The 20,911-nt window shown below is 46.1% G+C and overlaps 1 protein-coding gene and 2 long non-coding RNA genes across 3 annotated transcripts in view; 2 read left to right on the top strand and 1 right to left on the bottom strand.

Moving 5' to 3' along the window:
- LOC138636482 (uncharacterized) overlaps positions 1-20,911 on the top strand; it is a 208,826-nt gene that overhangs the window by 43,357 nt on the left and 144,558 nt on the right. The gene's annotated exons all lie outside the window — the stretch shown is intronic.
- ccdc93 (coiled-coil domain containing 93) lies at positions 1,116-20,250 on the bottom strand. Its single transcript, XM_069724526.1, has 24 exons — positions 20,091-20,250; positions 19,721-19,834; positions 16,552-16,646; positions 13,127-13,238; positions 12,795-12,893; positions 12,125-12,181; positions 11,936-12,036; positions 10,742-10,778; positions 10,309-10,407; positions 10,053-10,127; positions 7,687-7,767; positions 7,472-7,588; positions 7,071-7,133; positions 6,829-6,902; positions 6,427-6,508; positions 6,266-6,340; positions 6,053-6,124; positions 4,960-5,068; positions 4,783-4,865; positions 4,585-4,622; positions 3,804-3,820; positions 3,075-3,142; positions 2,781-2,894; positions 1,116-1,452 (listed from the first exon to the last, which is right to left on the bottom strand). The coding sequence occupies exons 1-24, from the start codon at positions 20,175-20,177 to the stop codon at positions 1,396-1,398; spliced, it is 1,926 nt and encodes a 641-aa protein (XP_069580627.1). The 5' UTR covers positions 20,178-20,250; the 3' UTR covers positions 1,116-1,395.
- On the top strand, positions 8,123-8,402 carry LOC138636491 (uncharacterized). The gene is made up of 3 exons (XR_011312281.1): positions 8,123-8,262; positions 8,303-8,342; positions 8,383-8,402. It is a non-coding gene; the product is annotated as an uncharacterized lncRNA (long non-coding RNA).

The raw sequence follows: 20,911 nt of genomic DNA, 5'->3' as shown, positions 1-20,911 counted from the left end.
CTCATTCATTAGAAAAGAAGATTCAAGAAGACCTGTTTTTGGGGGCGTGTCTGTTTGATTGACAGGCCTGTGGTGCAGTCAGGTTACAGCTATCGGTGGGCGGGACATAGTATTGTCAGGTTTCCAATCAGATCAGTCAGATCCACCGCTGGCTCCTCCCCCAGCTCGTCCAAATATGGTCACTTCCTGCTCCAAACCGCTCCAAACTAGCAAAGATGGTGACGGACAGAATCTGAACTGGAGGATTCATAACGTTCACAAACCAACGATGACATCACTGATGGTTGATGACATCACTGATGGTTGATGATTGGTCGGCCGGCTGATATCCTCAAATACCCAGAATGTTTGCAGTCTGTTCTGTCCAAGGCTGCTGTGGGTCTGACCTCGACTTAAGCAGATCTCAAGACGATCACACTGAAGGAGGATTTAATATATACTTCCACTTTATTAATAACAATAATAATAATAATAATAATAACATGAAGCCTGTTAAAAGGACAAGTTTAATGGACCCATCTGTCAGTCAGTGATGGAGAAAAGACGAGTTATTTATCTCTGTGGAGAGTTCAGAGAGACAACTGAACGCACCACAGCAGCCCCTGAACGCACCGTGGAGAAGCTGCTGCTATTCATCATCTGACATCATTCTGTGGTTCTTAATGCTTTTGTAGCTCAAATGAAGCCTCAGGATCATTGTGCTGTTTTGTTGTGTTGTTTCATGTTGTTTTTGGACACTGACCTCTGACCTGTTAGCTCTACTGACTCTTCTCATGAAGGTCTTTGATTTCTGTTATTTGTTTAGAATCAGAAGCTAGCTTGTTTTATTTTTGATAATTGCAGATGCATTGATCTACACATGTATATGTATAACTCACTGATCTCTGAACAGAACAGAGCCGAAGTGAACTCAGCTGATATGAGAGGTGTCAGACTGATCTTCATGTTTCTGTGTGTACGTGTTCTGGTGACACACTGAATGTTCCCCTCACTGACTCATCATGTGACCTCTTACTGTTCACGTTGTCGTGGCAATGTGTGATACCAGGCTGTCTCCAATCAGCACACAGTGTGTCCTCTGTATCTGACACTAGTAATTCCAGACGCATTTCAAGTGTGAGTAGAAACCGTCTTTTATTGTGTGAATGTGAGGACAGAGCTCACCGTCCTGTGATAATCAACATGAAGACAGGATGGAGCCGGTTAGTGCAGATTTTAACGGGAGTCCAGGTGGGATTAAATGTGAGCTTCATAATGAAATGTAATCAGCTGACTACATAATACAAATATTCGTAATTATAGTTGTTGCAATCAGTGAGAGGCTTCAGTTAAACCCTTAAAGAACAATGGTGAATGTGACGTAGCGTCTCTGCGTGTTGATGAGCTCCCATCCAGCTACGAGGCTCCTTTAGCTCTCAGCTTGGACAGCAGCATCTCATTCTTACGACACTCCTGGTGGTGAAATAAAAAAAAACATGTCACATCGTCACGTCAGACACGTGTTTTTATTTTTCTAATTACAAACCTGTCTCCAAAAAGGTTGGGATGCTGTGTAAAATATAAATAAAGACTGTATGTGATGACTTGTGAATCACATAAACTGACATGTAACTGAACATAGATCAAAGACAAAATGTTGAAATGGAGAAATTTTATTGTTTTAAAAGAAATATGTGCTTATTGTTATTTTAAAGCCAGCTACACGTGTCAAAAAAGTTGTGACAGGGTCAACAACAGACTGGAAATGGCAACAGATCAGTAACATTATTGGGTATAAAAGATGATTTCAGAGAGGCAGAGTCTCTCAGCAGTGAAGATGGGGAGAGGTTCACCACTCTGAAAGACTGTGTTGGAAAATAGTTCAACAATCTAAGAATAATGTTCCTCAACGTAAAACTACAAAGAATTAGTGGATTTCATCATCTACGGTTCATAATATCATTAAAAGATTCAGAGAATCTGGAGAAATCTCTGAACACAAGGGACAAGGCTGGAAACCAATATTGGATGGTGGTGATCTTCGGGCCCTCAGGCAGCACTGCATTAAAAACACACTATTCTGGAGTGGAAATCACTGCATGGGCTCAGGAACACTTGTGAAAACCATCGTCTGTGAACACAGTTCATCGCTGCATCTACAAATGCAGGTTAAAACTCTACCATACAAAGAAGAAGAAGGTGTCTGTGTTTTTCTGGATCAGGTTTAAGTTTGGTTTCTTCTTTGCAATGGTAGAGTTCTCCTCCTCTGTAACTCCAAAAACAAAATACCTGACTCACTGACTCTCTCAGAGACCACTGACTCTCTCAGAGACCACTGACTCTGTCAGGGACCACTGACTCTGTCAGGGACCACTGACTCTCTCAGGGACCACTGACTCTGTCAGGGACCACTGACTCTGTCAGGGACCACTGACTCTCTCAGAGACCACTGACTCTGTCAGAGACCACTGACTCTCTCAGAGACCACTGACTCTGTCAGGGACCACTGACTCTGTCAGGGACCACTGACTCTCTCAGGGACCACTGACTCTGTCAGGGACCACTGACTCTGTCAGGGACCACTGACTCTCTCAGAGACCACTGACTCTCTCAGGGACCACTGATTCTCTCAGAGACCACTGACTCTCTCAGGGACCACTGATTCTCTCAGAGACCACTGACTCTGTCAGGGACCACTGATTCTCTCAGAGACCACTGATTCTCTCAGGGACCACTGGCTCTCTCAGGGACCTATCAGGGACCACCCGCCTCACCTCCTGATTCGCCATAGTTTCTCTTACCTCTTTGAAGTCCTTAACAGTTTTGAAGTAGAGCCTCTGCTTGTCAAGCAGCTCCAGGTACTCATCATTCAGCTGGTCCCTCCTCATTTTATTCTCCTGCTTCTTCTTCTCCATCTGGAGATGCAGACAGGCCGAAAATCAGCTGGTTAGATCCTGTTATTAAAACAGTCTCAAAAATATCAGATCCCATTAGACTAGATTGTTAGCCTCACCCAGCTGCTTGTGTTAGCAGCCTCACTCATTTGATGGCTTGTATTCTGTTGGATGTGGTATGGAGAATCATGGAAGTCGTACCTTGATGCGACTCTGCTTGATTCCCTCCACGATCTGCTCCATCTGTCGGAGGAACTGCTCCTTGGCTGCTGCAGACCCCCCCCCCCCCCCCCCCCCCCCCCCCCCCCCCCCCCCCCCCCCCCCCCCCCCCCCCCCCCCCCCCCCCCCCCCCCCCCCCCCCCCCCCCCCCCCCCCCCCCCCCCCCCCCCCCCCCCCCCCCCCCCCCCCCCCCCCCCCCCCCCCCCCCCCCCCCCCCCCCCCCCCCCCCCCCCCCCCCCCCCCCCCCCCCCCCCCCCCCCCCCCCCCCCCCCCCCCCCCCCCCCCCCCCCCCCCCCCCCCCCCCGCATGGCTCTGGACAAGAGGACAGCAGTTCACGAACCAAGTCACTGAACAGAGCTTAGAAACAAGGACTCAGATGACCATGAACATCCTGCTATGATGCTGTGATAGGCCGAGGCTGCTGGGGGACCTCCCATGATGCACTGAGCTCCTTTCCACTCTTTCACTGTCTATAACTCATATCTAATCATCACATCTCATTAACTTCATGCTTTTTCTCTCCCATAGTTTCTTCTTATTATCTGTTGTCTCCATTCAGTTCCTTCGCTCGCGTAGTTTCTCTTCTTTCTTCTGCAGATGTCCCGTCATGGAGCTGCATGTCTCTGCTCTGTGATTGTCGTCTCCACCAACAGTCCATGTTTTGTATCTCTATGTTGTCCTTTTCTCTCTCTGCTCTCCTCTCACCCCGACCGGTCGAGGCAGATGTTCTCCACCTCTGAGCCTGGTTCTGTCGGAGGTTGCTTCTGTTAAAAGAGAGTTTTTCCTTCCCTCTGTTGGAGGTATTTGTCCTTGAAAGATGAGTTTTTTTCCTCTTACTTTAAGTGAGAATTGTTGAGTTCCTCTGTATGATGCTGTAAACTTCTGTTGTAAGGACTGGTGTTAAGTGCCATGAAATAACCTGTGTTGTGATTTGGTTCTATATAAATTAAACTAAACGGAAGCACACTGACAGACGTGCTGGTGACAGGAAAACAAAGCTGTACTCTCTTCTGAACAATGACATGAAATAAATCAGTGTTTGATGTGACAAGCTGTGTACCGCTTCATCTGATGGGACGATGTTTAGTTACTATGGAAATGTACCACTACCACTACAGCGTCCAGAAAAATGCTGCAACTAGAAACTGGAAAACTAACTATATGCACTCAGAACTGAAGTTTCATCCAGGTAACTGCCACCACTGCATTGAGCACTGCAGAGAGTTGTGTTGAGTGCACAGAGAGGGGATCCCTGTCAGCTGCATAGCGTGGAACAGGGACAGGAAGAGCAGGTGGTGGAGGGACATTACAAACACAGTAACAGTGTTTCCTCCATTTACTGAGACAGAAACGTCTCATCACGTCTTACAACGTCTGCAGAATACCAACAGTATTCAAGTGTTCAAAGTGATGCCTCTGAGGTGTTATTGTATCCTGACTGTAGAAAAGGACACTACAAACCTGCTGTGATACAAACATCCAACATACTTACTGCTGGAAGTTGTCGTGGATTGAATTCAGCAGATTGACCTGCAGAATAAACACACTTATTGTCATTACACTCAGAGGATGTGTCTGTCTGAGGACGTTCACCTCCACACATCAGCAGTACTGAAAGTTTACAGTCACAATAACCACGACGGGTCTGAATAGTTCCCTGTGCAGTGGACAGACAGCTGCGATGACTTGCCTCCTTCTCCAGATAGACCTTCTTATCATCCAACGTGTTGTACAGAGTGAAGAACTGCTTGGTCTCTTTGTGTGTGGCAGAAACTGAAAGACACAACGAGCACAGATTTACTATCCTGCTGCGTTCAGACATTGACTGCAGGATGAACCACATGCGGAAGGGGTGGGGGGGGGGCACCTTGGCTGTAGAGCTCGATGAATCTCTTCTGGTACTGGGTCAGCTCGGCCCGACTCGGCACCTCGTCGATCTTCCTCTGCAGGATGGCGATCTCCCGGTTCCTCCGAGCCTGAGCAGAGTGAAGGACACACACCATTCAGTCACGAGTCCCCGTGTTTCCTGGCAACGGTCCACAAAACTGGTCATATGACCACACATTTAGTCCTTCATGTTTCCCCCCTGTGATGGACACAGAACCATGGACTCATTTTCAGTCCAAATAATCTGCTGTTCAAAGTGAATGTTTTATGTTCAAGGAGCAGTGATTCTATTTTTCTGAGCAATAACAGACAAGTTATGAATTAATGTCACGTGTTAGTGCCTCAGTGACAAAATGAGGCTACACTGTTAGCATGATGCTAACTCTGAACTACTGGATGAGACATGTCTGTTAAAATAACAGGAGGGGGCTGATTCCAGTTGTCGTCAGATCGGTGTGCTGAGAGCATGAAGAGTCGCGGCAGATGTTGTGCAGCTGAACGCCTGCTGCATGTCAACATGTCCATCACCTCTCTGAGCTGCAGGACTGAAAGGTTCACGAGATCTTTACTCAGGACCTCGACCTCTGACCCCTGCAGCAGTCTGATCAATAAATGTAGTGTGTGACTCTGCGACTCTCTCATGCTGTTGTTTAGCCTTTCGGAGGATGCCAGATGAAGAGCAGTGGTGGTTTGGTACACAGTGGCACATGATTATAAAAGCCTGAGGACCAGAGCACCCTGTGGATTAATCCGCTGCTGAAAGTAGTCCCCAACAAACACAGTGAACCCGTGTAGGAATATAGAAACACAGGAAGACACCAGCTTTATGGGACTTCCTGTCTCCTGTTGTTCAGTTTGATTTAAAACAACTTCCTGTACGTATTTGGTTTTCTCTTTAAAATACACATCAATCCAACACGTGGGTAAAGAACAGATGGTTTCAGCTCCCTTAATGATCTAAATGGTTTTTGATTGGTGGTGACAGAAAGTGGACGGACACATGAAAACCTCCGTCTCCACACACACCACTGCAGCTCCATCTAATCTGGTGCTCTGTTGGATGAAGGCCTCACCATGAGCAGGCGGATCTTCTGCAGCTTCTCTCTGTCCGTGTTGTACTGTCTGTCAATCAGCTGGTTCCTCTCCTGAGGAGAGAGAGAGAGAAGTGAGACACACAAGACCCACTGCAGGGACAGGAACCTGAACACACCGAGGAGGAACCGGCTTTATTCTGAGGACGGGAACCTGAACACACCGAAGGGGAACCGGCTTTATTCTGACCGTACCTTCTCCTCCTCCGTGTCCTCTCCAGACGCCACCTTCAGCTCCTCGATGTTCTGCTGCAGACGGCTCATCTCCTCCTGAACACAAACAGAAGAGAGAAAATGAGCACCAACCATCACCAGCGCAGAGGGGTGGATGTGTGTGTGTGTGTTGGTGCTCTCACTCTGCAGTGTGTGCGGAACTCCTGCTCCTGCTGCTTCAGGTTCTCATTCATCGTCACCAGAGCCCTCAGCTTCTCCAGCAGGCTGTTCAACACAGCAGAGCATCATCAGACACTGTCCAATCACAGGCCTCCGCTTCTGTCCCTGCCACTGACCTCAGCTGTTTCAGATACCGGCCCAATCCCAATGTCCACCCTGAACCCTGAACCCTGAACCCTCACTGACTCAGCTGTATGTTTGAGTGTTTGAGTTCATGAGGGCTGAAATGGTATAAAAGATCAAATGGGACATTCCATCGTGACATCACACGCTGCTGGCATCACCATTGGATAAGAAAAAAACGCTACTCCTCCAAATAAATGAATATATGTATGAATATAAGTTGCTGAGTTGCTGAGACTCACCCGCTGTCATCCTGCCTCTCCGCCTCCTCCAGACCCTCCAGCTCCATCTCCAGCTCCTCCCAGTGCTCGCTAGCCTGACAACACACGGTGTACGGTCACCTGGTGGCCTTCAGTACCAGCTGCTCCAACTCACTAATCGGACCAACAACACTACATGACTTCATACTAGAGCCCGGCTGAAATGCCCCAATGCATGCTGGGTAATGACAAGAGGTACCACAGATCGGTTCTCTGTTATTTACCTCCATCAGTCTTCTCTTGGCCTCATCACAGCTCGTCTTCACCTCGGCATGCTTGGCTCGGAGCTGTCAGTCAAAAAGCACAGCTGTCAATCATCGGTGGAGGTAGATTACTACTAAAACAAGCTGTTCACTGTTACAGTGACATTTTAATCCACAGTGACTCACATGCAGCTGTGGGTGGAGGGAAGGATGGATGAGGTCTATGACTATATCACCTGGAGGGGGGGGGCTCAGAGAGGCCACGCCTCCAGAGATAGGTAGAACCCCTCCCACTAGCTAATGACTATGTTCCACCCTCCTCCTCTTCCACCAGTGTCTCCATCTCCACATCCCATTGCTGCTACTAAAGTTTGTGCCACAGCAGCGGATGCCGTGTGCTGTGGGCGGAGCAGTGAACTGACCTCCTCCAGCTGTGTGGTCTTCTCCTGGATCTGTTTGTGGAGCGAGGCGACGGCCCTGCGGTGCTGTTGCAGCGGGACGGAGCGGTCAGAGCGCTCCTCTGAGGACCGCTCTGACTGCTGAGGGACATGTGGGAGACACGGTGATGAGGACATGGAGGTCCTGTTAGACATGAGAGCACAACAACGACAGGAGGAGGATTTGGGTTGCTGGTTACCTTCTCAGCGTACTCGGAGGCGATCTGCTTGATCTCTTCAGACTGTAGTCCCACTATCTGACCCACTGCACTGGCTGTCAGCTTCACACTCACACACACACACACACACACACACACACACACACACACACACACACACACACACACACACACACACACACACACACACACACACACACACACACACACACACACACACACACACACACACACCACAGTGAGAGCAGTGGTGCATCCACGACATGTCTCAGAGGAGGACACTCTGAACGAGTTCAAACGCTGCAGGTTCTGCTGGTGATGATGTCACCGTCTCCACTGGAGGAAGTTCAGCCAGAGATTTCACATATTTCTGACAAAAACAGAACACAGCTGATGTCCTCCCAGTGACACATCTTTGAAACAGAGATGATTCAGTCAAAAACCGATTGTGTTCCAGGTGTTGTACTTGTGTTCCAGGTGTTGTACTTGTGTTCCAGGTGTTGTACTTGTGTTCCAGGTGTTGTACGTGTGTTCCAGGTGTTATACGCGTGTTCCAGGTGTTGTACTTGTGTTCCAGGTGTTGTACGTGTGTTCCAGGTGTTATACGCGTGTTCCAGGTGTTGTACTTGTGTTCCAGGTGTTGTACTTGTGTTCCAGGTGTTGTACGTGTGTTCCAGGTGTTATACGCGTGTTCCAGGTGTTGTACTTGTGTTCCAGGTGTTGTACTTGTGTTCCAGGTGTTATACGCGTGTTCCGGGTGTTGTACTTGTGTTCCAGGTGTTGTACTTGTGTTCCAGGTGTTATACGCGTGTTCCGGGTGTTGTACTGAAGAAATTTCCCCTCGGGGATTAATAAAGTGAATAAAATTTAAAATTTAAAAATTGTGTTCCAGGTGTTGTACGTGTGTTCCAGGTGTTGTACTTGTGTTCCAGGTGTTGTACGCGTGTTCCAGGTGTTGTACTTGTGTTCCAGGTGTTATACGCGTGTTCCAGGTGTTGTACTTGTGTTCCAGGTGTTGTACTTGTGTTCCAGGTGTTATACGCGTGTTCCAGGTGTTGTACTGAAGAAATTTCCCCTCGGGGATTAATAAAGTGAATAAAATTAAAAATTGTGTTCCAGGTGTTGTACGTGTGTTCCAGGTGTTGTACTTGTGTTCCAGGTGTTGTACGCGTGTTCCAGGTGTTATACGCGTGTTCCAGGTGTTGTACTTGTGTTCCAGGTGTTATACGCGTGTTCCAGGTGTTGTACTTGTGTTCCAGGTGTTGTACTTGTGTTCCAGGTGTTATACGCGTGTTCCAGGTGTTGTACTGAAGAAATTTCCCCTCGGGGATTAATAAAGTGAATAAAATTAAAAAATTAAAAATTGTGTTCCAGGTGTTGTACGCGTGTTCCAGGTGTTATACGTGTGTTCCAGGTGTTGTACTTGTGTTCCAGGTGTTGTACGTGTGTTCCAGGCGTTGTACGCGTGTTCCAGGTGTTGTACGCATGTTTCAGGTGTTGCACTTGTGTTCCAGGTGTTATACGCGTGTTCCAGGTGTTGTACTTGTGTTCCAGGTGTTGTACTTGTGTTCCAGGTGTTATACGCGTGTTCCAGGTGTTGTACTGAAGAAATTTCCCCTCGGGGATTAATAAAGTGAATAAAATTAAAAAATTAAAAATTGTGTTCCAGGTGTTGTACGTGTGTTCCAGGTGTTATACGTGTGTTCCAGGTGTTGTACTTGTGTACTAACACTAACATCAGTACACTACCAGTACCAGGATGATGCACTCAGAATGCTTTAAAAAAGAAGTGTTAAACTTGGGATATTTTCCACCCTAAAATGTCGCCATCTTGGCTACGTAGAGGAAGTAAAGGACGTAAAGGATTTTCAAAATAAAAGCATGTGAGGAAGCTGCAGCTGTTCCTGAACACAAAGCGTTTCTTTTCCACTGCTGCTGCTGGACAGAAGAATCAGTGTGTTTATTGAGTGTTAAACAGAGGACACAAAAACAAGCTGATTTCTGGGTAAAATAATTAAAGCTGCAGATATTTTGGAGGCAGACGTGTTCATTGTGTTGATTGAATATGAATCTGACACAGTGAAGTCACAGCTGCAGCACTCTGGACCTGACACACCCCCGTTTTCGCTGAAGGCCTTCTTATTGTTGTTATTGATGAGATATGAAACAGAAGAATGTGACCCGATCTTGTGGAGAAAAGATGTCTCCCTTTGCTGCAGTTGTTGGATACAGACACCAGTGTGTCTTTGTGGCCTCTGCTTCAGGAAACACTCGTGGCTCCTCCCTTTCTGCTGTGCGGCCGTGATGTGGAGGGTAAAAAGTGTAATTTCATTCCCACGGTGCGCTGCAGCTTTCCAGTGAGAGTGTAAGAACATGTGATGTAAGACAGAGCCCCGGTTATATTTGCATACCTCTTCGTTTGCCATGGCAGCCATGCTGGTCATCAAGGTCTTGATTCGCATCTGGAAAAGTTAAATCACAGGTTAAAGGTCCAGCTTATTCGTAGATATACAACACATACAACATATAACAGCAGATCAGTTTCTCTCAGAGGAGTGAACCAGGAGGAACTCCTTCAAACTCACACTAACTTCACACATGACCTTTGCTACCTGCCACCTCATCTCCAGGTAGAGAGCTCACCTCCTCTGCTGCCTGCAGGCCGTCTTCCTCCGACACCTCCACAGCCCCAGGGGGCGCTGCCTGAGAGCCGCTGGCCGACGAAGGCTTCCCATCATCCACCTGGAGGGAAGACAAGAGGAAGAGCACAACCAGATATCATCTTCATCCTGCCACAAACTCTCCAGCATCATCTGCAGCATCACTGACTCTGAGCTTGGACCGGCTTGGTGGCAGAGCGGATCGGCTGGAGGGGCGCTCTGCTGTGATTGGTTGTTACGTTCTCTGCTGTGATTGATTATTATGTTCTCTGATTGGTTGTTACGTACTCTGCTGCGATTGGTTATTACGTTCTCTGATTGGTTGTTACGTTTTCTGCTGTGATTGGTTATTACGTTCTCTGCTGTGATTGGCTGACAGCTGCACCTTTACAGACGACGAGTCCTCCCACACGTACCTTGTCTTGTTTGGGCTGCTTGCTGAATCCATATCGCCTGGAGGGGAAAGCAAAGACTAAATTAAAATGTGAAAATGGTAAACATTGCCTCCACCCTCCAAGCACATGTTGAGATGCACCATGCCACACTGAAACAGCAGCACAGCACACTGATGAAATAAAGAAGCAGCACCACAGTTTGCATCCATCATGCCTCAGATACGTGAGAGTTGTTTTCATTCTCTGACACAGTGCTGCGAGCTGAGGCTGCACACGCTCACACAGTACTTACAGCAGGAAACCTGACACTCTGGGAACAAGGTGGAGACGGATGGATGAAAAAACACAAGTCACAGATGAGAAACGAGGCGTGAGATGAGCGATACGAGGAGAGCAACATTTACTGACTGTTTCTACACAGTAAGATGTGGTCAGCAAGAAATCTGTTTACCACATTACTGATGTACATCCCATAAACCTGCAGCTGTATTATTCAGTCCCGCCAGGATTTCAGTATTTTAGTGATTGTTGCGATCAGAAATGTTTGATTTTGCGGCGGATCTTCTCAAAAATTTCAATGTAATTTGTGGAGGTTTAAGTGAGTTCTTAAGTTAGGGAATTCAAAAAAAATTGCAAGTTGAGAAAGAAAAAGTGTTTTTTTTTTTTTTAAGCACATAGACCTAATCACTTCCTTTGATCACAAACATTTAATCACATCATTTTAATGTGAAGAACACATTTCCCACAAACCCCGTCACTTCCTGTTTCTCCTCTGGTTCCGGTTTCTCCGGTGAACAGAGTTTTATTTGGTGATGAAAACAGGAGCAGAGACTTTCTGATTAAATGAAGAGTTATTGTTGTTAATAAAGAGAGTTTTGTTTAAAAAGATTTACTTTATGATGTTAATACTTTCAGCACAGTTTTTGTAAACAATGTTTTTAACGCAAAAATTGCAGAGTTTGCTTGATTTTATGATTTCCTGGATGGAATGATTAACACACGGATGTAAAGGCCTTGTTCACCCAACATACTCAACAACACACACTTCTATGTTTCAGAAGCCTGAACTGTGTCCGTCAGCGTGTCCTGACGAACCGTCTCAACTCAGAACAGCAGCCGGGCTTCAACTGTGAAAATCAAACCGGTGGCAAAGCAACTAAAACGAATGGTTTGGTTTGTCCGTGTCAACGTGTGTGTGAGTTCAGTCCATCTCACCTGCCATACTCCAGCAGGGTGGAGTGCACCCGGGACTCCTCGTCCTGCAGCTCCCCCGCCTCCCTCTGCCTCCTGTACTTCCTCTGCGGTTTGTACACTTCCTGGATTGTGAACAGGGGAACGTAATAATGTGTCTCTGGTTTGACTTCACCGAGGTCCAGTCAGTGTGTCTGACGTGTTGCAGCTCACCAGGACATCCAGCACCGCCCTCACAGCCTTGTCCTTCCTCTGGAGGAACTCTTCATCCTGGACCACAGAGTTCACAGTATGATGTAACACATGATGAACCACACACCTGCAACACACTGCGTGATGACTGATAACCAGAACATGCTTCAAACATGGACGCTGCTGCAGAGACGCAACAGATTATAAAAGGAGAACAGAAGACAAACTCGGGATCGGACTCTTCTTCATCACCTTCAAACCACCGACATGTAAACATTTCATCTAAGTACACGTTGGGCCACATCTAAACCTGACTGGTCCATAGGCCTGTCAATCAAACAGACACGCCCCCAAAAACAGGTCTTCTTGAATCTTCTTTTCTAATGAATGAGGGATTATTTTCAGATGGACCTCCAGAAAACTAAGAAGAAGGAGTGACTTTAGCTAACAACACCGAGATAACTGATGGACACATTTTATTCACTTTGGATTTGATGAGAGAAGTTGAATGGGAGTCTATGGAGCCGGAGGCTTTTTGGAGCCGACCTCTAGTGGCACTCGCTGGTATTGCAGCTGAAGACACTTCTGGATCAGAACCATTTTACAGACCTGAAGCTACGAACACTTTTATATCCAGTCTGTGGTTCTAACATTTGAACCGTCTGTTTCCATCACTGACTGGTTCTGTTACCTCTGGGAGGCGGTGGGTCTTCTGGAACTGAGAGATGGAGTAGGCTCTGACGTAGTCGCCCATCTCCTCCCGGGTCTCTATGGCCCGCTTCACCAGCCACTAACAGGGGACACAACACACAGCTCATCACACACATGCCGGGTGTCCTCCAGGCTGACAGGCCCGTCACCAGGACTGGACCTGATCCTGAAGTCCTACAGTCAGTGAAGGCAGCAGCATCTCACCAGCTGGTCCCGAGTGACAAGTCCCAAACTACATCACTCTGCCTTCATCAGAACTCCTGCTTCACATGTGTGATGTGAAATAAACCGTGTGTTGTTGGATTCTCTCACCTGGATCACAGGAAAGATGTGGATGAAGTCCAGGCCCTGGATCTGATGGGGCTCCAGGCGATGAGGACACTTCATCCTGGGCAGAGCAGAGACCAGCTTCTCTGTCAGGGCTCTGCAGGCAGACACAAAACACTCATCATCAGTGGACCGTCCCAAAAGGAGCCGACCCAAAACCAGGAAAACGACATCGGCGTGGACAGTTTTTACATACAGCCGTGATGCTGTTTGTTCTTCTGTAGATATAAGTTGGAAAAAAAGGAGAGGAAAGAAGACAGAAGATCCCCTGCTGGTTATATTTTTACAACAAAGGAGTCGACTGGAGGCGTCCTGCACCAAATAAAACCCCTTAAATCCAACTATCAGTGATGTCATCAACCATCAGTGATGTCATCGTTGGTTTGTGAACGTTATGAATCCTCCAGTTCAGATTCTGTCCGTCACCATCTTGCTAGTTCGGAGCAGTTTGGAGCAGGAAGTGACCATATTTGGATGAGCTGGGGGAGGAGCCAGCGGTGGATCTGACCGATCTGATTGGAAACCTGACGATACTACGTCCCGCCCACCGATAGCTGTAACCTGACTGCACCATAGGCCTGTCAATCAAACAGACACGCCCCCAAAAACAGGTCTTCTTGAATCTTCTTTTCTAATGAATGAGGGATTATTTTCAGATGGACCTCCAGAAAACTAAGAAGAAGGAGTGACTTTAGCTAACAACACCGAGATAACTGATGGACACATTTTATTCACTTTGGATTTGATGAGAGAAGTTGAATGGGAGTCTATGGAGCCGGAGGCTTTTTGGAGCCGACCTCTAGTGGCACTCGCTGGTATTGCAGCTGAAGACACTTCTGGATCAGAAACATTTTACAGACCTGAAGCTACGAACTCTTTTATATCCAATCTGTAGTTTTATATCCAATCTGTAGTTTTATATCCAGTCTGTTGTTTTATATCCAGTCTGTAGTTTTATATCTAGTCTGTGTTTTATATCCAGTCTGCAGTTTTATATCTAGTCTGTGTTTTATATCCAGTCTGTAGTTTTATATCTAGTCTGTGTTTTATATCCAGTCTGCAGTTTTATATCCAGTCTGTCTTTTATATCCAGTCTGTAGTTTTATATCTAGTCTGTGTTTTATATCCAGTCTGCAGTTTTATATCTAGTCTGTAGTTTTATATCTAGTCTGTGTTTTATATCCAGTCTGTGTTTTATATCCAGTCTGCAGTTTTATATCTAGTCTGTGTTTTATATCTAGTCTGTGTTTTATATCTAGTCTGTGTTTTATATCTAGTCTGTGTTTTATATCCAGTCTGTAGTTTTATATCCAGTGTGTAGTTTTATATCCAGTCTGTGTTTTATATCCAGTCTGTTGTTTTATATCCAGTCTGTAGTTTTATATCCAGTCTGTATGTGTTATATCCAGTCTGTTGTTTTATATCCAGTCTGTAGTTTTATATCTAGTCTGTGTTTTATATCTAGTCTGTGTTTTATATCCAGTCTGTAGTTTTATATCCAGTCTGTGTTTTATATCTAGTTGGTAGTTTTATATATAGTATGTGTTTTATATCCAGTCTGTCTTTTATATCCAGTCTGTAGTTTTATATCTAGTCTGTGTTTTATATCCAGTCTGTAGTTTTATATCTAGTCTGTGTTTTATATCCAGTCTGTAGTTTTATATCTAGTCTGTGTTTTATATCTAGTCTGTGTTTTATATCCAGTCTGTAGTTTTATATCCAGTCTGTGTTTTATATCTAGTTGGTAGTTTTATATATAGTATGTGTTTTATATCCAGTCTGTCTTTTATATCCAGTCTGTAGTTTTATATCTAGTCTGTGTTTTATATCCAGTCTGTAGTTTTATATCTAGTCTGTGTTTTATATCCAGTCTGTAGTTTTATATCTAGTCTGTGTTTTATATCCAGTCTGCAGTTTTATATCTAGTCTGTGTTTTATATCCAGTCTGTAGTTTTATATCTAGTCTGTGTTTTATATCCAGTCTGCAGTTTTATATCCAGTCTGTCTTTTATATCCAGTCTGTAGTTTTATATCTAGTCTGTGTTTTATATCCAGTCTGCAGTTTTATATCTAGTCTGTAGTATTATATCTAGTCTGTGTTTTATATCCAGTCTGCAGTTTTATATCTAGTCTGTGTTTTATATCTAGTCTGTGTTTTATATCTAGTCTGTGTTTTATATCTAGTCTGTGTTTTATATCCAGTCTGTAGTTTTATATCCAGTCTGTAGTTTTATATCCAGTCTGTGTTTTATATCCAGTCTGTTGTTTTATATCCAGTCTGTAGTTTTATATCCAGTCTGTATGTGTTATATCCAGTCTGTTGTTTTATATCCAGTCTGTAGTTTTATATCTAGTCTGTGTTTTATATCTAGTCTGTGTTTTATATCCAGTCTGTAGTTTTATATCCAGTCTGTGTTTTATATCTAGTTGGTAGTTTTATATATAGTATGTGTTTTATATCCAGTCTGTCTTTTATATCCAGTCTGTAGTTTTATATCTAGTCTGTGTTTTATATCCAGTCTGTAGTTTTATATCTAGTCTGTGTTTTATATCCAGTCTGTAGTTTTATATCTAGTCTGTGTTTTATATCCAGTCTGTAGTTTTATATCTAGTCTGTGTTTTATATCTAGTCTGTGTTTTATATCCAGTCTGTAGTTTTATATCCAGTCTGTGTTTTATATCTAGTTGTTAGTTTTATATATAGTATGTGTTTTATATCCAGTCTGTCTTTTATATCCAGTCTGTAGTTTTATATCTAGTCTGTGTTTTATATCCAGTCTGTAGTTTTATATCTAGTCTGTGTTTTATATCCAGTCTGTAGTTTTATATCCAGTCTGTGTTTTAGATCCAGTGTATAGTTTTATACCTAGTCTGTGTTTTAGATCCAGTCTATAGTTTTATATCCAGTCTGTAGTTTTATATCTAGTCTGTGTTTTATATCCAGTCTGTAGTTTTATACCTAGTCTGTGTTTTAGATCCAGTCTATAGTTTTATATCCAGTCTGTAGTTTTATATCTAGTCTGTGTTTTATATCCAGTCTGTGTTTTATATCCAGTCTGTAGTTTTATATCCAGTCTGTAGTTTTATATCCAGTCTGTGTTTTATATCCAGTCTGTAGTTTTATATCCAGTCTGTGTTTTATACCCAGTCTGTAGTTTTATACCCAGTCTGTAGTTTTATATCCAGTCTGTAGTTTTATATCCAGTCTGTGTTTTATATCCAGTCTGTAGTTTTATATCCAGTCTGTGTTTTATACCCAGTCTGTAGTTTTATATCCTGTCTGTAGTTTTATATCCAGTCTGTGTAAGTCTCAGTAAGATCCAGAAAGTAAAAAGTGGATGAAGACACAGACTTCATCTGGAAGCCAGAAGTCACATGATCAGTAATCGGTTGTTTGGAGAAACACCTACATCTTCTGGCCGATGGTGGAGTTCTCCTGGAACAGGAGGTCCACATCGATGTCAAAGTTACACGTGGTGATGCACCAGGTCATCCCACCCACCACCTGCAGAGAAGAGGAGAGGAGAGGAGAGGAGAGGAGAGGAGAGGAGAGGAGAGGAGAGGAGAGGAGAGGAGAGGAGAGGAGAGGAGAGGAGAGGAGAGGAGAGGAGAGGAGGAGGAGAGGAGAGATGAAGAGAGGAGAGGAGAGATGAGGAGAGATGAGGAGAGGAGAGGAGAGGAGAGGAGAGGAGAGGAGAGGAGAGGAGAGGAGAGGAGAGGAGAGGAGAGGAGAGGAGAAGAGAGGAGAGAGAAAGAGAGGAGAGGAGAGGAGAGGAGAGATGAAGAGAGGAGAGGAGAGGAGAGGAGAGGAGAGGAGAGGAGAGGAGAGATGAAGAGAGGAGAGGAGAGGAGAGGAGAGATGAAGAGAGGAGAGGAGAGGAGAGATGAAGAGAGGAGAGGAGAAGAGAGGAGAGGAGAGATGAAGAGAGGAGAGGAGAGGAGAAGAGAGGAGAGGAGAGGAGAGATGAAGAGAGGAGAGGAGAGGAGAGAGAGAGATGAAGAGAGGAGAGGAGAGGAGAGGAGAGGAGAGGAGAGGATGAGATGAAGAGAGGAGAGGAGAGGAGAGATGAGAGGAGAGGAGAGGAGAGGAGAGGGAGAGGAGAGGAGAGATGAAGAGAGGAGAGGAGAGGAGAGATGAAGAGAGGAGAGGGGAGGAGAGATGAAGAGAGGAGAGGAGAGGAGAGATGAAGAGAGGAGAGGAGAGGAGAAGAGAAGAGAAGAGAGGAGAGGAGAGGAGAGGAGAGGAGAGGAGAGGAGGGGGAGGAGAGGAGAGATGAAGAGAGGAGAGGAGAGGAGAAGAGAGGAGAGGAGAGGAGAGGAGAGGAGAGGAGAGGAGAGGAGAGGAGAGATGAAGAGAGGAGAGGAGAGGAGAGGAGAGATGGAGAGAGGAGAGGATGGAGAGATGAAGAGAGGAGAGGAGATGAGAGAGAGGAGAGGAGAGGAGAGGAGAGGAGAGGAGAGGAGAGGAGAGATGAAGAGAGGAGAGATGAAGAGAGGAGAGGAGAGGAGAGGAGAGGAGAGGAGAGGAGAGAGAGAGAAGAGAGGAGAGAGAAAGAGAGGAGAGGAGAGGAGAGGAGAGATGAAGAGAGGAGAGGAGAGGAGAGGAGAGGAGAGGAGAGGAGAGATGAAGAGAGGAGAGGAGAGGAGAGGAGAGATGAAGAGAGGAGAGGAGAGATGAAGAGAGGAGAGGAGAAGAGAGGAGAGGAGAGATGAAGAGAGGAGAGGAGAGGAGAAGAGAGGAGAGGAGAGGAGAGATGAAGAGAGGAGAGGAGAGGAGAAGAGAGGAGAGGAGAGGAGAGGAGAGGAGAGGAGAGGAGAGGAGAGGAGAGGAGAGGAGAGGAGAGAGGAGAGGAGAGGAGAGGAGAGGAGAGGAGAGGAGATTTGCTGTCATTGACGTCCAGATGTCACGTGAATAAAACTGATTGTCAGATTTGTATTACGTGTTCTACACTGCTCCAAAAAATAAAGGGAACACTTAAACAACTCAATGTAACTCCAAGTCAATCACACTTCTGTGAAATCAAGCTGTCCAGTTCAGATCAACACTGATTGTGAATCAGTTTCACCTGCTGTTGTACAAATGGAACAAACAGGTGGAAATGAGGCAATCATCAAGACAACCCTATAAAGGAACGGTTCTGCAGGTGGTGACCACAGACCGTTTCTCTGTCCTCGTCCTTTCTGGATGATTGTTGGTCCCTTTTGCATTTTGCCAGTGTCCTCACCACTAGAGGGAGCATGAGGTGTCTCCAACCCACAGAAGTTGTTCAGGTAGTGCAGCTCATCCAGGATGGCACATCAATGCACGCTGTGGCAAGAAGGTTTGCTGTGTCTGTCAGCACAGTGTCAAGAGGACGGAGGACATACCGGGAGACGGGCCGGTCCACCAGGAGACGTGGAGGGGGCCGTAGGAGGACAACAACCCAGCAGCGGGACCGCTATCTGCTCCTTTGTGCAAGGAGGAGCAGGAGGAGCGCTGCCAGAGCCCTACAAAATGACCTCCAGCAGGCCACTAATGTGCATGTTTCTGCTCAAACTGTCAGTCACAGACTCCATGAGGACGGTACGAGGGCCCGACGTCCACAAGTGGGGTCTGTGCTTACAGCCCAACACCGTGCAGGGCGATCGGACTTTGCCAGAGAACACCGAGATCGGCAGCTTCTCCGTCGGCGCCCTGCGGTCTTCACGGTTGAGAGCAGGTTCACACTGAGCACATGTGACAGACGTGACGGAGTCTGGAGACGCCGTGGAGAACGTTCTGCTGCCTGCAACATCCTCCAGCGGGACCGGTTCGGCGGCGGGTCAGCGACGGTCTGGGGAGGCGTTTCTTCGGAGGGCAGCGCAGCCCTCCGTGTGCTAGCCAGAGGTACCCTGACTGCCATTAGGTCCCGGGATGAGATCCTCAGACCCGTTGAAGACCATCTGCTGGTGCAGCGGGTCCTGGGTTCTTCTGATGCGGGACAATGCTCGGCCTCATGTGGCTGGAGTGCGTCAGCGGTTCCTGCACGATGAAGGCATCGACGCTCCGGACCGGCCCGCCCGTTCCCCAGACCTGAATCCAATCCAGCACATCTGGGACATCGCGTCTCGTTCCGTCCGCCGACGCCACGTCCACCGCAGACTGTCCGGGAGTGGACCGATGCTTTGATCCGGGTCTGGGAGGAGATCCCTCAGGAGAACATCCGTGGTCTCATCAGGAGCATGCCCAGGCGTTGTAGGGAGTGATACAGGCACGTGGAGGACACACACTACTGAGACTCATTTGGACTTGTCTTCAGGAATCTCCACAGAAGTTGGATCAGCCTGTGATCTGATTTTTCCACTTTTATTTGGAGTATGATTCTGAATCCAGACCTCCATGGATAATGATTCTGATTTCCATTGATCATTCTTATGTTATTTTGTTCTCAACACATTCCACTATGTAATGAATAAAGATTTGAACTGGAACATTTCATTCATTGAGATCTAGGATGTGTTTAAGTGTTCCCTTCATTTTTTGGAGCAGTGTATAACAATCCAATAGGTTGTATCTGGACCGGATGTTACGCAGCCCAGCAGCGGGACAGGCGACGGTACCTTATCGAAAGGGGAGAGTCCTTTGATCCGGGCCCGGAAGTACCCGGCCGCCAGCAGCAGCTCGAGGGTCTCTGCCAGCTTCACGCGCTGCTCCTCATCCTCTCTGGTCTCCACCTGAACACACACACACACACACACACACACACACACACACACACACACACACACACACACACACACACACAGTTCATGTTTCCGGCTCCTGTCACTACCCCGCTGCTCCTCCATTTTTAAACTCCTCGGAACCGTGAGCTAGCTCCACTAGCCTGCAGTCAGCTAGCAGCCTGCGGCTTCCCGGTCTCCCGGAGCCGCCGTGTTTACCGTCACCATGTTGCCGGTACGTGCTGTCGGTGGTCAAAGTGACCGGTACCTGGATGAGGTTGCCGTCCTGGTCGTACTGGGCTCCGATCTTCGAACCGGGTCTCACTAGGTGGAATACAGATGTGGCCACCGCCATCTTGAACTCAACTGTTGACAAGTCACATGACGGAACATGTGACAGCCGGATAGTCACGGTTCGAGACCTCCAGCTGTGAACGTGTCCACACACACACACACACACACACACACACACACACACACACACACACACACACACACACACACACGTGCACGAGAACAAAGCGAAGTTTGTCTGTTGGTTGGAAGCAAAGCTTGTTTTCAACAAATAACAACAGAGCACGTTGCAGCATCAAAACAAAGCAGCTTGCGTTCTCACTTTTACCCAGCAGAGGGCGCTAGAAGGCGAGAAGACCATACCCCAAAATAAACATTTAAAAATACATGAAACGACATATAAATACATTTAAAAATACATGAAACGACATATAAATACATTTAAAAATACATGAAAGTATATATAAACATACATTTAACAATACATTACCCAAATATTTAATAATATATTAACCAAACATTTTACCATGAATGAACCAACATTTAAAAATAGATAAACCTTTTACTGAACCATTCATAAACTGAACATTTAACCATACACACAAATACAAATATTTAAGCCTTTTACTGAACCATTTATAAACCATCAATAAACCAAACACTATACATAAACTGTCGGCTATAAATCATACAATCAACCACATATAAACCATTCATTTAAAAACACATTTAAGTATATAAAAAAACACATTTAACCGCATGTTAATGAAACATTTTATGGCTGAATATAGCTTT

Source organism: Brachyistius frenatus, unplaced genomic scaffold, assembly GCF_029030835.1.
Source record: "Brachyistius frenatus isolate BFR_SWC_R1_liver_20210118 unplaced genomic scaffold, ASM2903083v1 Contig_380, whole genome shotgun sequence".
NCBI lineage: Eukaryota > Metazoa > Chordata > Actinopteri > Embiotocidae > Brachyistius > Brachyistius frenatus.
This window is presented reverse-complemented; position numbering and strand designations above follow the sequence as displayed.

Bases quoted from the DNA above. Each gene is read 5' to 3' on its own strand.
- ccdc93 (XM_069724526.1), bottom strand. From the start codon at position 20,177: ATGGCGGTGGCCACATCTGTATTCCACCTAGTGAGACCCGGTTCGAAG. The intron at 13,239-16,551 runs GTAGGTGTTTCT...GTCTGCCTGCAG, and splicing joins TCCACCATCGGCCAGAAGAT to AGCCCTGACAGAGAAGCTGG. The intron at 7,134-7,471 runs GTCAGTTCACTG...TTTGACTGACAG, and splicing joins AGACCACACAGCTGGAGGAG to CTCCGAGCCAAGCATGCCGA.